At 56.7% G+C, this 18,052-nt stretch overlaps 1 protein-coding gene across 1 annotated transcript in view; it reads left to right on the top strand.

Moving 5' to 3' along the window:
- The window catches only part of LOC133348818 (transmembrane protein 132E-like), a 60,329-nt gene that overhangs the window by 18,087 nt on the left and 24,190 nt on the right, over nt 1–18,052 (top strand). The window contains 3 exon segments of the mRNA XM_061561843.1: nt 14,878–15,059; nt 16,441–16,719; nt 17,082–17,416. Coding sequence (XP_061417827.1) covers nt 14,878–15,059; nt 16,441–16,719; nt 17,082–17,416 — 796 coding nt within the window.

The following is an 18,052-nucleotide window of genomic DNA, read 5'->3' as shown; positions in this document are numbered from 1 at the left end:
TGGGGGAGTTGGTGATGGTTCCACCAGTGGTGAGTAGGGGAGTTGGTGATGGTTCGACCAGCGGTGAGCGAGTGGGTGAGTGGGTGAGTTGATGATGATGATTCGACCAGCGGTGAGCGAGTGGGTGAGTGGTTGAGTGGTTCCGCCAGCGTCTTCGAGGAGGAGGAGGAATGTCACAGCCAGGAGGAGGTGCAGTGTTCGGGTTACGGCTGCGGTGTTTATTCCGGACGTCCGCATTGCTCTTATTATTTACGCGTGCCGAAGTACCCTCCCTCCTCTCCCTACCCTCCCTCCTCCCATCCTCTCACCCCCTCCCACATCTCCTTCCCATCCCCCCCAATTTCCTCTTCCTCTTCATGGCTGAATCCCACATCGAGGCCCGACGCCGTTTCCCATGATACCGAGCAGTGGAACTCGCGAGCGAAGTTCGCTCGGGAAATTAAAAAAAAAATCTTCCGATGGGGTTCTCCGCCTCGTCGTGTGTGTGGCCTGGGAGTGGCAGCAGCTGGAGGGGGGGATTGGGGGAGGGGAGCGGGGGGGGGCGTGTCAGAAATGTGTTACGGGACACCTGTGATGGAACGCAAAGTGATATATGGAATATATAGAATACGAACTTTCCTACCCGGCTTCGTCCGGGGACTTGGATCCACCACGCCCGGCCGCCTTTGTCACCCTAGTGGCAATGTTCACACACCACACCAGTTACTCGTTTGAGGCTGAGTCGACCTAGGGGAGGAGCAGAAGCGGTTGAAATAAGCGTCACCGGTGGTGGCCGTGAGCGGGAATCGAACTCGGGTCGCCGGGTTCGTAGCGCAGCGTAGCGCTACCCGCTACACTACAACGCGTTACGCTTCCACGTGCGCGGGTCACGTGACAGATGTGACGTCACAGCTCACTTGCCGTGCAAAAAATCTCTGCATTATTGAGCTCGCCCCCCCAAAAAAAGTGTGTTTTTATAATGTTTGCATGGTGTACAGTCTGGAAAGTACCCACATGGCAAATTTCCAGTTTGTTGCACGTCGGGAAGTACGCTAAACATTTTGAACAGACACACATATTCCCAACTTTGCCTTTTATATATATGGAGATTAGTTTTTTTCTTCTTGGTTCTTTCGGTAAAGTCGCGTAGAAGGGAAGTAATAAAATAATAAAAATAAAACATAATAAAATTATTCTCACGACGTTTCGGCCACAACGCAAGCAGCCGTCCTCAGGTGAAAACCAGGTCCGTCGAGGCGACAGAGTCTGAATGAAACGGCACACGAGCTTGGAGCATATATGTTGATTCGTGTGGACGAGGACGGAGACCGTCGGTCGGCTCAGCCCGAGGAGGCGCTCGACACGGGCTGAGGAAGCGAGGGAGTGAAGTTCACGGGGCAAGGGCAGTAGCGTTAGAAGAGTGATCAGCAGGCGACTGACCATCATTGCTTGAGGAGTAGCCGGAGTGAATCGGGGCAGTGTGAGCAAGAGGGCGAGTGAGAGGTGGGGGAGTGAGAGATAGAGGAGAAAGAGAGAGGGGGGTGCGTGTGTGCGTGTGTGTCATCTTTGAGCCGTGATTGGCCGTGTGTGCCGTGTGTGATTATCGATCACGGAGTCACTTCACTGACCTCTTGGGCCATCACGGCCTGGGTCTGGGTGGGTGGGGGGGCTTGCTGGGTGAGGCAGGGGGGAGCTGTGTCCTCGGGCTCCACACGCGCGCGCTCTTACACGTGGCAGCTGCTGCTGCTGCTTGGTGAGTGCGGGGCGCGGGTGAGCGGATGGTGAGGAATCGGGTGATGTCGGTGGATAGCGGTGGTCGTCCGCTCGCTCCTGGTGTGTGGAAATGGTGAGCGCAGGGAGAAGGCGTTAGACGCGGAGCCGACCCATCCGCTCACCCACCAACTCACCCACCAACTCACCCACCAACTCACCCACAAACTCGCCCACAAACTCACCCACAAACTCACCCACAAACTCACCCACAAACTCATCCACCAACTCACCCACAAACTCATCCACAAACTCACCCACAAACTCACCCACCCCTCTCTTATCCAACCATCCACTCACCTACTCGCCCACCCATTCACCCACCCACCCATTCACCTATTCCATTCACCAAACCCACTCATTCCATTCACACACTCATTCATGCATCCACTCACCCACCCATTCACCCACCTACCCATTCCACTCACCAAACCCACCCATTCCACTCACCAAACCCACCCATTCCACTCACCCACCAATTCCACTCACTCATGCATCCACTCACCCACGCACTCGCCTTCCCACTCACCCACCAACTCACCCACCCCTCTCTCACCCACCCGCCCACTCACCCACCCACACTCATCGCGACCACCCACCCACCCACTCGCCCTCAAGGGGCACACTCCCACAAAACAAGAACCGACGATGTTGACCCAACAACATTCACCGCCTGTTGCTGGCAACTGTCCCCCTTTTACCATACACCTCTTGGTGACAGATGCGAGTGTGTGTGTACGTATGTACGTGTGTGTACGTGTGTGCTTATATACGTGTGAACATGTGCACGTGTGTGGCGGTGAGGCGGGGGGGGGCACGACAACCCCCGCGTTGCATGAAGGTTCGATGGTCGCGAAGTCGACTGGAGCCTGGTTCCAAATCGGAGTGTACTGGCAGTCTATAATGTCGACTGTAGCTTGGTTACTAAGTTCGGTGAGTGTACTGAATAGTAACAACACCAACGTGACGTTTAAAATCGTTTCTTCATGATGATGATGATTCAGGTTGTGTATTTATTTACGTTGAACGTCGTTCTCGCAGTACCTCGCCAAGCGCGCTCATCGCATTTGCGTGGGCAGGACAACAAACCAAGCAGAAGAAGGTCGTGGTGACGACGATGATGATGCAGCTGCTGCTGATGATGATGCGCCTGAAGCTCCCGTCACTTATGCAGCTGCTGGTGTAGCTGCTGTTGCAGTTGCTGATGAAATCAATGCAGTGGCCCATTTAGACCACGGTCGACGTTACGGGTGCCAGAGTGAGCGGCAGACGGGATCTCAATTACACGCTCCCTCTCCTCTCTCTTCATCTATCTCCTCTGCCTCTGTCTCCCTCCCTCCCCTCCCTCCCGCTCCCCTCTCCCTCCCCTCTCCCTCCCTCCCTCTCCCTCCCGCTCCCCTCTCCCTCCCCTCTCCCTCCCTCCCACTCCCCTCTCCCTCCCACCCTCCCCCTCTCTCCCCCTCTCCCACTCCCCTCTCCCTCCCTCCCTCTCCCTCCCGCTCCCCCCTCCCTCCCTCCCACTCCCCTCTCCCTCCCCCCTCCCTCCCTCCCTCCCTCCCACTCCCCTCTCCCTCCTTTTTTTTACGATCAGTGGAAACAAGAAGATGCTCGGTGTATTCGGCACTTTGTTTCGTTCATCATTTCGTAATTTTTTTTTTTAAACGGGGCTTTATGTTGCCCTCGCTCGCTCTCTCGCTCACTCGCTCGCTCGCTCGCTCGTTCTCTCGCTCACTCTCTCGCTCGCTCGCTCGCTCTCTCTCTCGCTCATTCTCTCGCTCCTTTTCTCGCGCTCACTCTCTCGTTATGTACGCCGCCCCCCTCGCAGTCCGACGGCCTCCGACGGGTAGCTCATAACAGCATGCAGAGCTCCCCGTCATCTGCCACGGAGCACACGGCCTCCTCCATCGCCCACTGCTCCTTGAAGGCCGGCACGGCCTCTCCCTCCCACTCTCCCCCCTCTCCCACTCCCCTCCCACTCCCCTCTCCCTCCCACCCTTCCCCCTCTCCCCCCTCATCCACTCCCCTCCCACCTTTCCCCCCTCTCCCGCTCCACTCCCCTCTCCCTCCCTCCCACCCAACAAACGAATCGCTCCCCTGACAACTTAAATTTAATCACACGTGGCTCCTCGTGGCAGGACACGTCACGTGACCTCGTTAAATCATCAAGCCGCGTGGGGCTGGGATGGAATGAGGGTGAGTGGTGGGGTTTAGGGTGGGCGTGAGTGCTCGGAGGATGCATCTGGTCCAGATTTGGTCCGGATCTGGTCCAGATTTGGTGCCAATTTGTTCCAGATTTGGTCCGAATCTGGTTCAAATTTGGTCCGGATCTGGTCCAGATTTGGTCCGGCACTACAAACACGACACGGGGAATAGACAAGACCATGTCTCCTTCACACATCTTTAACTCCACATAAAACACACACAGGTGCAGCACAATGTTTACACATCCCGTCAGCCACACGCCCTGCTCTGAGCGTGTGCTACTCTGCTGCTATGTGGAGGAACAGATGCATGGCGGTACGGTGCGAAAGAAGTTCAACATACATGCATGCTCATTTGGTCATTATATTCTCCACAACAAGGCGAGTGATTATTTCGAGTTATGTATCACTATATAGCTTTCTGTCGAACTCCGAACCCATATCTAACACACACACACACACGCACGCGCGCACAGAGACGGGGCTATTTGTCTTGATGTCGTATGAACGTTTGGCTGTTCACCATCATTGATTCGAGCGAGCCTGACTCTGCTGACGAGATACTGAAAGTCGAAACCGCTCCTGAGTTTCGCTCAAGTTGAACCATTCGCTGCTGAAATCGTTGCACTCCCAGAAGGTAGGCCGCGTGTGGCTGACGCAAGGCAGTAATTATAATATTTATTGGGGTGGACACATCCCCCCAATATTTAAATATGCTCAAAATGTCCCCGCCCCCCCCCCCCCCAATATATTGCTATAAAATAGATTTCTGTTGATATGATTGTGGTTATGGTTGTACTTTATTAATACCTAATTTCTGCCATTACATACAATGAAACAAGAAAAGGTAAAAAAAATAAAAAAACAGCAATGTAATACAATACACTATTAGACATTGTAAAAAAAAAAGTCCATCCTATGTGTTAGTGAATTTTTAAAATATTTTAGGCAGGAAATTAGTTTTCAAATTTAGATTTTTTTTTCCTGAAGGGGGACCCCCAGACCCCCTGGAAGATTTGGTCCCCCCTCAAGGTTGACTCCATGGCTACGGCCTTGGGCTGACGGGATGTGGTGTGTGCATGTGTGTGCATGTGTGTGCATGTGTGTGCACGTGTGTGCACGTGTGTGTATGTGTGTATGGGGAGCGGTAGTGTAGCGGTTAGCACGCTGCGCTACGAACCTGACGACCCGGGTTCGATTCCCGCTCATGGCAAACGCCAGTGACGATTATCTGAAACGGTCCTGGGCCTCCCCTAGGTCGGCTCAGCCTCAAATGATTACCTGGTGCGGTGTGTAAAACATCGCCACTGGAGAGACGGTCGGGCGTGGTGCTGGCCACCCACCCCCTTGTGTGCCGTGCCGGCCTTTATAGGTGCTCTTGCCCCGGCAGTCTGTTAAGGCTATACGGGAGGGGGTCTTTGTCTTTGTGTATTGTTGAACGTCTGTTTAACGTCCAGGGCAGTTCAAAGGGGTGATGGAGTGGAAGCTGTGTGTTGGTGTTCTGATTGGAGGGGGGAGTGGGAGGAACGGTGGCGCAGTGGTTAGCGCACTGTGCTACGAACCCGGCGTTCGATTCACGCTCACGAGTGGCGGAGAATATTTAAACCGGTCTTGGGCCTCCCCTCGGTCTATTCAGCCTCCACTTAGAATCTGGGCGATGTCGTAAATATCGCCACAAAGGCGGCCGGGCGTAGTGCTGGTGAGTTGTGAGGCACTGGTGGTGAGGCACTGGTGGTGAGGTACTGGGTGGTGAGGCACTGGTGGTGAGGCACTGGTGGTGGGGAGACACTGGTGGTGAGGCATTGGTGGTTGGTGGTGAGGCACTGGTGGTGAGACACTGGTGGTGAGGCACTGGTGGTGAGGCACTGGTGGTGAGGCACTGGTGGTGAGGCACTGGTGGTGAGGCATTGGTGGTTGGTGGTGAGTCACTGGTGGTGAGACTGCTGGTGAGACACTGGTGGTGAGGCACTGGTGGTTGGTGGTGAGGCACTGGTGGTGAGACTGCTGGTGAGACACTGGTGGTGAGGCACTGGTGGTTGGTGGTGAGGCACTGGTGGTGAGGCACTGGTGGTGAGGCACTGGTGGTGAGAGACTGGCGGTAAGACACTGGTGGTGAGGCACTGGTGGTGAGGCACTGGTGGTGAGGCACTGGTGGTGAGACACTGGTGGTGAGACACTGGCGGTGAGGCACTGGTGGTGAGGCACTGGTGGTGAGGCACTGGTGGTGAGGCACTGGTGGTGAGGCACTGGTGGTGAGACACTGGTGGTGAGACACTGGTGGTGAGGCACTGGTGGTGAGACTGCTGGTGAGACACTGGTGGTGAGGCACTGGTGGTGAGACTGCTGGTGAGGCACTGGTGGTGAGGCACTGGTGGTGAGGCACTGGTGGTGAGGCACTGGTGGTGAGACTGCTGGTGAGACACTGGTGGTGAGGCACTGGTGGTGAGGACTGCTGGTGAGACACTGGTGGTGAGGCACTGGTGGTGAGACTGCTGGTGAGACACTGGTGGTTGATGGCACTGGTGGTGAGACTGCTGGTGAGACCACTGGTGGGTGAGACACTGGTGGTGAGACTGCTGGTGAGACACTGGTGTGTGAGGCACTGGTGGTGAGACTGCTGGTGAGACACTGGTGGTGAGACACTGGTGGTGAGACTGCTGGTGAGACACTGGTGGTGAGACACTGGTGGTGAGACTGCTGGTGAGACACTGGTGGTGAGGCACTGGTGGTGAGACTGCTGGTGAGACACTGGTGGTGAGACACTGGTGGTGAGACTGCTGGTGAGACACTGGTGGTGAGGCACTGGTGGTGAGACACTGGTGGTGAGACACTGGTGGTGAGACTGCTGGTGAGACACTGGTGGTGAGACACTGGTGGTGAGACTGCTGGTGAGACACTGGTGGTGAGGCACTGGTGGTGAGACTGCTGGTGAGACACTGGTGGTGAGGCACTGGTGGTGAGACTGCTGGTGAGACACTGCTGGTGAGACACTGGTGGTGAGGCACTGGTGGTGAGACTGCTGGTGAGACACTGGTGGTGAGGCACTGGTGGTGAGACTGCTGGTGAGACTGCTGGTGAGACACTGGTGGTGAGGCACTGGTGGTGAGACTGCTGGTGAGACACTGGTGGTGAGGCACTGGTGGTGAGACTGCTGGTGAGACACTGCTGGTGAGACACTGGTGGTGAGGCACTGGTGGTGAGACTGCTGGTGAGACACTGCTGGTGAGGCACTGCTGGTGAGACACTGCTGGTGAGACACTGGTGGTGAGGCACTGGTGGTGAGACTGCTGGTGAGACACTGGTGGTGAGGCACTGGTGGTGAGACTGCTGGTGAGACACTGCTGGTGAGACACTGGTGGTGAGGCACTGGTGGTGAGGCACTGGTGGTGAGACTGCTGGTGAGACACTGCTGGTGAGACACTGGCGGTGAGAGACTGGTGGTGAGGCATTGGTGGTTGGTGGTGAGACACTGGTGGTGAAACTGGTGGTGAGGCTTCGGCCCTAAAGAAGGCTGTCTCTGGTGTAGAACAATGGGTTTCAAAGACAATGTGTTTTGTTTGAATGTTCACCACAAGTACCGCGTGCGGTTAATGCGAACTTGATTCCTGGGAAAAAAATTCGATTTGGTGTTTGAAACATCTTCACACCTCCTGTTGCATTTCCTATTTTTATTTTTTCATACTTTTTTTTGGGGGGGGGCGGAATTAATCTTCGTCATTCTTGATACATCCTCACGAGCACGTGCATAAAAACAGCCTATACCGTGGTCTATGCTACCCGTGCGCATGTAGATTGCCGTGTGTGAGATTCTAATAATGCCGCGTTGACCTTCCACCCACACGCGAAACCGACAGCTGTGCCTGCTGCTGCTGCCGCTGTTGGTGGTGCTGGTGGTGGTGCTGTTGGTGGTGCTGTTGGTGGTGCTGTTGGTGGTGCTGTTGGTGGTGCTGTTGGTGGTGTTGGTGGGTGGTCGCGTGCCAGTGGTGGTTGTGTGTGTGGCGGTCGTGGTGGCGATGGTGGATTGTGCTGCTGCTGCTGCTCCACGTACTGGTGTGTGTGTGATGGTGCGATAGTGCAGCGGTTAGCGCGCTGCGCTATGAACCCAGCGACACGAGTTCGATTCCCACTCACGGCCAACACCAGTGACGATTATCTGAACCGGTCCCGGGCCTCCCCTATGTCGACTCAGCCTCAAATGAGTACCTGGTGCGGTGTGTAAACATTGCCACTAGGGAGACAAAGGCGGTCGGGCGTGGTGCTGGCCACCCACCCCCTCGTGTACCGTTCCGGCCTTCATAGGTGCTCGCTAACAGCACTTGCCCCAACAGTCTGTTAAAGGCTATACGGGGGTTCTTTGTTCTTTGTATGGAAGTGTAGCGGTTAGCGCGAACCAAGTGACCCGAGTTCGAATCCCGCTCACGGCCCAACACCGGTGGCGATTATTTGAACCGGTATTGGGTATCCCCTAGGTCGACTCAACCTTAAATGAGTACCTGGTGCGGTGTGTAAAACATCGCCACTGGGGAGACAAAGGCGGTCGGGCGTGGTGTTGGCTACCCACCCCCTCGTGTGCCGTGCCGGCCTTCATAGGTGCTACTCGCTAACAGCACTTGGCTCGGCAGTCTGTTAACTGTTAAGGCTATACGGGGGATCTTTGTCTTTGTATGGTGGTGGTGGTGGTGAGGAAGGCGTCAGCAGCGCCGGAGTGCACGTGAGGCGAGTGCCGCGCCGGGAGATCGACTCGAACTGGCGACTCCTGGCAGTTCACTTCGATTGCTTGGTGGGGTGCGGGCGGGCGGGCGGGCGGTGGATGGGGGGGGGGACTCAACCCTACTCAACTCAGCCCATCATCCCTGCCGGGGGGGGGGGCGGGGTCGATAAAATAGGCACCGCTTTGACAATAACCACGACACCACCGCACAGAAGCAGCAGCATGGGGATATCCGAGCGGAACAGAGCTCCGTGTGGATGCGCCCCTCATTAATTGGCTGCGTCGCTAATTTGCCGACGCTAATGTTTCGTTCCCGAGGCAGCCCCCACTGGGCAGCAATTAGCGGGCTCCGAGTTAATTGGCGGCGCCAGCCTAAGGCATCGGACGGAGCCATCGCTGTTCAGCGCCAAGCGCGCAGGCCGCCTGGTGGCTCAGTGGAGCGGAGACGATGCCGCGCTGATAGAGCCGTGGCCGCCAGGATTAAACCTGGGTTCGAATCCGGGTTTCGGCTGCCGCTACCGCAGGCATTGAACCGCTCACCACAGACTCGCACAGAGACCCAAAGACTGACGTAGAGACCCATAGATGCACCGCCACTGTGCCACGTTGCTGCGTTTTAGCCGCTCGTTGTTGTGAGCGTCGCTCCTCCGCCCTCCGTTGTTGTTGTTGTTGGAGGGCGACTGCCTCCAACTGCCCAGTAGCAGCGTCCTTCACGAGCCTCCTCCACGGAGGCCGACCTTGACACGGCTGGTAGCGGTCATCGGCAAGTCCACTCAGCTCCACGTCACTCCGTAAGACATCAGCTGAATCTCGTCTGCAGCCCGTGCCGCGCCCGTTTAGCCCCCACGCCATCCGGCCAAACAGAAGCTGTTTGGGCATGCGGGCTACGTGACCCCCAGCCATAGCAGCCTCACATGCCAGAGGAGCTTACAAACGCGTACAAAAGACGTACACAATCACGTTCACAACCATGTACACAAACACGTACACAACCACACGATATTAATTTGTGTGAGTGGAGTCGTGCCTCCGACAACCTCTGATTGGAAACCCAGACACACAGCCGGAGACACAAACGCAGACCCGCAAACCCATCGGCCCTATGAATCACGGGGGACATCAATCATCAGTAACGGGGGGGAGCGGCCCGGGCTGGAGAGAGAGAGAGGGGGAGGTACACAGAGAGAGTGGGGGGCAGAGACAGAGGCGACACAGGGACCGAGAGAGAGAGAGGGACACGGGACACAGAGTGGGACAAGGAGAGAGAGGGACAGAGAGAGAGGGACACGGAGAGAGAGAGACGCGGAGAGTGAGAGACACGGAGAGTGAGAGACACGAAGAGTGAGACAGAGATTGAGAGACGTGGAGAGAGAGGGACACGGAGAGAGAGGGACACGGAGAGAGAGACAGAGATTGAGAGACGTGGAGAGAGAGGGACACGGAGAGAGAGGGACACGGAGAGAGAGACAGAGATTGAGAGACGTGGAGAGAGAGGGACACGGAGAGAGAGGGACACGGAGAGAGAGACAGAGATTGAGAGACGTGGAGAGAGAGGGACACGGAGAGAGAGGGACGCGGAGAGAGAGGGACGCGGAGAGAGAGGGACACGGAGAGAGAGGGACACGGAGAGAGAGACAGAGATTGAGAGACGTGGAGAGAGAGGGACACGGAGAGAGAGACAGAGATTGAGAGACGTGGAGAGAGAGGGACACGGAGAGAGAGGGACGCGGAGAGAGAGGGACGCGGAGAGAGAGGGACGCGAACCACCACTCCTCCAGCCGCACGGTCTCCGATTTCGCGGTGGGGGGGTAGTGGTCGGGTGGGGGCGTGCGGGGTTAGGGATGGGGGGGGGGGCACAACCGCAAGAGAAACCGTTTAACTCTGGGGGGCTGTTGGGGTTAAGGGGGGGGCACGATTGATGCCCCCCCACCACCAACTTTGCCCGGTGCTCCACCGCGACCGTGACCTCACGCCCTCCGCACGCTCCTTCCGCGTCGTCCGTCCGCGTTACCGCTTCACCTGTCGGCTCGCCTTTGTCTCCCTGCCGTCAAGGAGGAGGAGGGCGGGGGGGGGTGGTGGGTGGGGTGGGGTGAGCACAGCGCCCCTCCCCTACACATCCCCCCCCCCTGAACCCCTCCCCTCTCCACGACTCGTGGCGTTGTCCCCGCCGCGTTCGGCGGCTTGAACCGCAGTGCTGAGCGAACCGTCGTGCGTAGGGGTGGAGGGGGGGTTGGGGGAGGGGTGGGAGGTTGGGGGAGGGGAGGAGAGGGGGGATAGGGGAGGGGGGTTGGGGGGGGGATAGGGGAGGGGGGGGTTGGGGGGGGATAGGGGAGGGGGGTTGGGGGAGGGGAGGGGGGTTGGGGGGGATAGGGGAGGGGGGGTTGGGGGATAGGGGAGGGGGGTTGGGGGGATAGGGGAGGGGGTGTTGGAGGAGGGGAGGGGGTGTTGGAGGAGGGGAGGGGGGGTTGGGGGAGGGGAGGGGGGTTGGTGGGGTAGGGGAGGGGGCTGTAACCTTCAGAGAGTTCCGCAGAGTTCCAAGTCTGCAAAGGGAGTCGTCCCACGAGAGAGATTTCAAGTCCACGTGTCGCCCCCCCCACCCCCCGCGTCTCAGCAGCGATGACGGCGACCTGCGGACGTCGAGTTCGGGCCGAGTCCGTGGATGTCACTTCCCCCTCCCTCTCGCTCATCGTGCCCCGTGTCCTTTCTCGCATGTTGAACTTCTTTCGCACCGCACGTAGCCCACCGCGCCTCGAACGATCCCAGCCCCCCCCCCCCCCCCAAAAAAAACCCAACCTATTTCGATTCGCTCCGCCGCGAGCATCAAACAATGCCGACTCGGTACAACGTGGTGTTCTCACGCCGACTTGGTGTGATCACCTGGGATGGTGAGGTCGAGTTGTGAGTCTTGTGTTTGTTTTTGTTTTGTTTGTTGCTCAAGTGACATTGGACGCACGAACAAACACACGTGGACACACGCGGACAAAGACAAAGATTCCCCCGGATAGCCTTGACAGACTGTTGGGGAAGTGCTGTTAGCGAGTATCCATCTAATGAAGGCCGGCACGGCACACGAGGGGGTGGGTGGCCAGTACTACGCCCGGCCGCCTTTGTCTCCCCAGTGACGATGTTTACACACCGCACCAGGTCCTCATTTGAGGCCGAGTCGACCTAGGGGAGGCCCAGGACCGGTTCAGATAATCGTCACTGGTGTTAGGCCATGAGTGGGTCGCCAAGTTCACTACCGCTCCCCACGCGAGGCACACACATACAAAGACAAAGACAAAGATCCCCGTATAGCCTTAACAGACTGTAGGGGCAAGTGCTGTTAGCGAGCACCCACACACACACACAGCCACACACACACATAGCCACACATACACACACACAGCCACACACACAGCCACACATACACACACACAGCCACACACACACACAGCCACACACACAGCCTCCCACACACAACCACACACACAGCCACACACGGAAACACGGACAGTCGAGTGCACTTGCCGGGCACAGCGATAAATAAGGAGTCGATCAGCTCCACTAAAGACGTCTTCCCTGTGTCGCGTGTTCAGAACAAGGGTGGAGATTTCTCTCCATCTCCCTCCCTCTCTCTCCTCTCTACGAGCGCTTTGCCGGCTCTCTAACTCACCCCCCCCCCCCTAATAAAAAAAAAACCACCGGGAGGTTTCACGAGTGGATCATTAGCGATCATCACGAGCAACATCAACAACAACAAACCAAACATCTTTAACAAACATTCTCCCAGCCACCCGCCCCCAATTTGCCAAATGGTTATCTCCCTGGTCTCCTGTTAAAAGAACGTCGTTGTCATGGCCACCGTACACATTTTCGTGAGTCGGTCAAGGTCATCTGAATGTATGAGATGTAATGTACCCAGCAAGGTGGTCTGGGCGCCGTCGTATGAACGTGGAATTTCCACCACCGGCTTTCGAACCCGTCGGTGGAGATCAGAGCCAACACAAAGGGCATTCGAGCAGACATACGTTGCGACTGAATTACAAAGCGCAGCGCGTGGGGAATTCATCTGAGTGAAATCATCCCGACGGGGAGTGGAGGCGCAGTGATTAGCGCACTGCGCTGTGATTCTGGGCCACGGCTGACATCAGTGGGGCGTGATGGCATATTCGCAATGCTCCAGCGGGTCGCGGCGGTCAATTGGCCATACTTCACCATGCCGGTCAATGCGGGTTGTTGAAGGCAGAGAGCATGAGTCTGTGGGTCTCTATGTGAGTCTATGGGTCTCTGTATGAGTGTGTGGGTCTCTATGTGGGTCTCTGTGAGTCTGTGGGTCTCTATGTGAGTCTGTGGGTCTGTGAGCCTGTAGGTCCTAGTGCAAGCCTATGCGTTTCTATGTGAGTATGTGGGTCTCTATGTGAGTCTGTGGGTCTGTGAGTCTGTGGGTCTCTATGTGAGTCTATGGGTCTCTATATGAGTGTGTGGGTCTCTATGTGGGTCTCTGTGAGTCTGTGGGTCTCTATGCGAGTCTGTGGGTCTGTGAGCCTGTAGGTCCTAGTGCAAGCCTATGCGTTTCTATGTGAGTATGTGGGTCTCTATGTGAGTCTGTGGGTCTGTAAGTCTGTGGGTCTGTATGTGAGTCTATGGGTCTCTATATGAGTGTGTGGGTCTCTGTGAGTCTGTGGGTCTCTATGTGAGTCTGTGGGTCTGTGAGCCTGTAGGTCCTAGTGCAAGCCTATGCGTTTCTATGTGAGTCTCTGGGTGTCTATGTGAGTTTGTGGGTCTGTGAGCCTGTGGGTCTCAGTTTAAGCCTAAGAGTTTCTATGTGAGACGGTGGGTCTCTATGGGAGTCTGTGGGTCTCTATGTGGGTCTGTGGGTCTCTGTGAGACAGTGGGTCTCTATGGGAGTCTGTGGGTCTCTATGGGAGTCTGTGGGTGTCTATGTGAGTCTGTGGGTCTGTGAGCCTGTGGGTCTCAGTTTAAGCCTAAGAGTCTCTTTGTGAGACAGTGGGTCTCTATGGGAGTCTGCAGGTCTCTATGGGAATCTGTGGGTCTCTATGGGAGTCTGTGGGTCTCGTTTATCGTTTGTTTTTCTTCCCCCCGCGCGTCCCATTAGGACGGTCGTCCACGTACGGTGCGAAATAACTTCAAGATGCGCGCATAGTCTGTATATTCCCACTGCTGGGCAAAAGCCTCCCCCAGTCTCCCGCGTTCCCGTTCCTCCCCCAGCTGCTTCCGCGCGGCCGGCTGGTTGCTACCGCTCTCCTCTCCCCTCCCCTCGCTCTCCAGTGACCGCAGAGGTCCCCCGCCTCACTGTTGTGCTCCCGTAATCAGTCCCCCCGAGGTAATCTGCCCTAAGCCGATTTTGCGCTGCTGGGAATGTAATATTTAGCATTGATTGAGCATCTGATTTACGCGTGTGTGATGTTTTCCATTCGTCGTGTTGTGCTGCGTCTTTCTTCTTCCTTTGGTGTTTGTGCCGATTGCCGTTTGCTTCATTGCTGTACTTTGGTTTGTTTGGTTTGGTTTTTGTGCTTTTGTCATTTGTGTTGATCCCAGGTCACTCACCCACTCACTCACTCACCTACCCACTCACCCACTCACCCACTCACCCACTCACCCACTCACTCACCCACTCACTCACCCACTCACTCAACCACTCACTCACCCACTCACTCACTCACCCAACTACTCACCAACTCACCCACCCACTCACCAACTCACCCACCCACTCACTCACCCACTCACTCAACCACTCGCTCAACCACTCACTCACCCACTCACTCACCTACCCACCCACCCACTCATTCACCCACCCACCCACTCACCCACCCACTCACTCACCCACCCACTCACTCACTCACCCATCCACCCACTCATTCACTCACCCACCTACTCATTAACTTACCCCAACCACTCGTTCACTCACTCGTTCACCCACTCACTCGTTCACCCACTCACTCGTTCACTCACTCATTCACTCACCCACTCGTTCACCCACTCACTCATTAACTCACCCACTCACCCGTTCACTCACTAACTCACACGCCCCTTCACTAACTCAATCACTAACACACCTACCCAACCACCCGCTTCTTGCACGTGACACTCCACCCTCTCGTCTGTGGTTCACCCAAACCAAGTGGGGGGTCCTTGAGCTCCCCTACACCCCCCCCCCCCCGTGCTGTAGGGGGTGGTGAGTCCCCGCTCACCGTGGCGCGTTTCCTCCGGCAGAGTCGGCGGCGGCGTCCGGCGGTGACCCAGTCGCAGAGGGCCCCGGCTTGGGGGCTCGACCCCTGACCCCCGTACACCTGAGGGCCCACGTGACCCTGCCGGAAGGTCACCTGGCCTTCCTGCTGCACACGGCCAACCCGCACGCGGAGCTCTTCCGCAACGCCAGCGCGCACCTGCTGCAGGTGCCGGGCGAGCGTGTATGGCGTGTGCAGTGTATGTAGTGTGTGTAGTGTATGTAGTGTGTGCGTGTATGGTGTGTGCGTGTATAATGTGTGTAGTGTATGTAGTGTGTGTAGTGTGTGCGTGTATAGTGTGTGTAGTGTATGTAGTGTGTGCGTAGTGCGTGTAGTGTATGTAGTGTGAGCGTGTATAGTGTGTGTAGTGCGTGCGTAGTGCGTGCATAGTGTGTGTAGTGTATGTAGTGTGTGCGTGTAGCGTGTGTGCATAGTGTGTGTGTAGTGTATGTAGTGTGCGCGTGTATAGTGTGTGCAGTGTATGTAGTGTGTGCGTGTATGGTGTGTGCATAGTGTGTGTGTGTATGTAGTGTGTGCGTGTAGCGTGTGTGCATAGTGTGTGCAGTGTATGTAGTGTGTGCGTGTAGCAGAGGTGGGACAAAGTCATTGTTATGCAAGTCCAAGTCGAGTCTGAAGTCATCAAATTCATGACTCGAGTCTGACTCGAGTCCAAGTCACATGACTCGAGTCCACACCTCAGAGGTGGGACAAAGTCATTGTTATGCAAGTCCAAGTCGAGTCTGAAGTCATCAAATTCATGACTCGAGTCTGACTCGAGTCCAAGTCACATGACTCGAGTCCACACCTCTGGCGTGTAGCGTGTGTGCATAGTGTGTGTGTGTATGTAGTGTGTGCGTGTATAGTGTGTGCATAGTGTGTGTGTAGTGTATGTAGTGTGTGCGTGTAGCGTGTGTGCATAGTGTGTGTGTGTAGTGTGTGAGTCTGTGTGTTGTGGGGAGCGGTAGTGTAGCGGTTAGCGCGCTGCGCTACGAACCCGACGACCCGGATCCGATTTCCGCTCACGGCCAACATCAGTGGCGATTATCTGACCCGGTCCTGGGCCTCCCCTAGGTCGACTCAGCCTCAAATGAGTACCTGGTGCGGTGTGTAAACATCGCCACTAGGGAGACAAAGGCGGCCGGGCGTGGTGCTGGCCACCCACCCCCTCGTGTGCCGTGTCGGCCTTCATAGGTGTTCGCGAACAGCACTTGCCCCAACAGCCTGTTAAAGCTATACGGGGGATCTTTGGTGTGTGCTTGTAGTGTTTGTGTGTGTGTGCGTGTGTCGCGGAGGGTGCGTTAAGAACAGATCAGAAACAAGGTCCACGGTGGGACACGCCGGGTACGGGTAGGGTACGGGTACGGCCGGGTACGGTACGGGTACCCGTTTGCGACCCTGGTGCGGCCGGGTACGGGTAAGGAATCAAAACCCGTTTGCGACCTCTGCCGTACGGAACCGTGACGACCTCGCGTTCTGTGGCCGCCGCCCACCGTCCCTTCACCCACCCCCCCACCCTTTTGCACACCCGCGCGTGTTCCCACGTACGCAGGCCCCCTTCGTGATGCTCGGCGCGCGGGGGGTGCGTCCCCTGTCAGAGCCACGCGTCAACGCCACGTTCGGCCCCTTCCGGGTGTCTCGCCCCATCCCTCCGGAGCTGCTGGGGCCGTCGCTGGGCGGCTGGTCGGATGGACCTCGTGGCGGCTCAGACGCCGCCTCCTCTTCCTCTGGAGGAGGAGGAGGGCCCGCCGGCGGCGGCAGTGGCCAGGCAGCAAGGCTGCGGGCCGTGCTGGTGCAGGAGAAGGTGTACTCCAGCTCGCCCAAAGTGCAGGTGAGGAGGGCGGAAAACTGTGGCAGAGATGGGCAATCAATGAATAAATAAATGCTCACGATGGAGGTGGCCCTGAAACTCAGGGCCGAAACAGAAAGAGGCAGGGCCAATCGGGAAAGGGTGGGGCCTAAGGAGAAAGGGGGTAGGGCACAGAGAGAGAAAAGGCGGGGCTAAAGCGGAAGGAGCGGGGCCGACAGAAGTTGAACTTCCCTGTTGAGTTAATGTGATGGATCGTAGAATCAAATACTTGCTGCAAGCAGCTGCTGCGAAATTTTATTAGTACCGCCAATGCGGCCACAAGGCCGGCTTGCGTCAACGTTATCCGTCGTTGGATCGGTGAGCATCCTCTCCTGTGCACCAAGGTCCTATTCCACGCGACGGGCCGCGACTGGGACGACCACAGCGACATCGCGAGCCTGCCGTGCGTCCACCTCCACGCGTTCCGCGAGACGCGCGAGGCGCGCGGCTCCTGCCGCCTCGACACCAACCTGGGCCTGTGCCTGGCCGGGCTCGCCCTACCCCTCGCCTGGTTCGCGCCCCCCACCGTGGTGCCGGGTCGCAGGCAGAGGCCCTTGGGCGAGTCCCAGGCTGCGGCCCGCGTAGAGCTCTACTTCTCGGTCCGCCCGGCCGAGGCTGATGGGAGTTGCCGTGGTGATGAAGCCAGGCAGCAGCAGCAGCGGGCAGGCGGAGGTGTCAGGTAGCATGGACTACACACCTGCACCAGTTAGGGTTTCCGTCTGTGCTGGAGTCCCTAGGATCAATCTCTCGTTGAGGTGGCTGTCCTGAGAGATCTCCGAGACCTTCCAGGAATAGAAACCCAGTAAACGTGCAACGTTGGGCCAACGTGTATTGGGAATGAGTTCTGTTTGTAAAGATTTAGGATTATTTTAGAATATTTTGCAGTATTTTGCTTTTTAAATCGGATTATCTGATCGTTGGCATTACGTGTCCTCGTGTGAACAAAAGTAACGTCACCCGATTCCCATGCGACGTCCACTTTTGGTCGGAACAGCGAGGAGGGGAGGGCGATGTGAGCGGCGTCACTTCCTGTCACCTCGCTCTTTTGGATCGGTCTGAAACTAAGCGGACCTTTTGGACTCATCCGATATTTCGCATCCGGGTGCACATTTCTGATTTAATTTTTTGTTTTATCGAGGACATCTAGTCCCCGTATTTACCAATTTCATAAAACACAAAAATAATCACGATAATCATGCACCACTCCAGACAACGGATTCACGCGTAGTTCTGGTATCGTAAGATATTCTACTTCCCATGCTTTGACCCAGTTTAGTTTTCTTACGGCCCGGAGGTGACAACCCTAGTACCACCA

This window comes from Lethenteron reissneri, chromosome 28, assembly GCF_015708825.2.
Source record: "Lethenteron reissneri isolate LAM-NWPU_2019-01 chromosome 28, ASM1570882v1, whole genome shotgun sequence".
Classification (NCBI taxonomy): domain Eukaryota; kingdom Metazoa; phylum Chordata; class Hyperoartia; order Petromyzontiformes; family Petromyzontidae; genus Lethenteron; species Lethenteron reissneri.
This window is presented reverse-complemented; position numbering and strand designations above follow the sequence as displayed.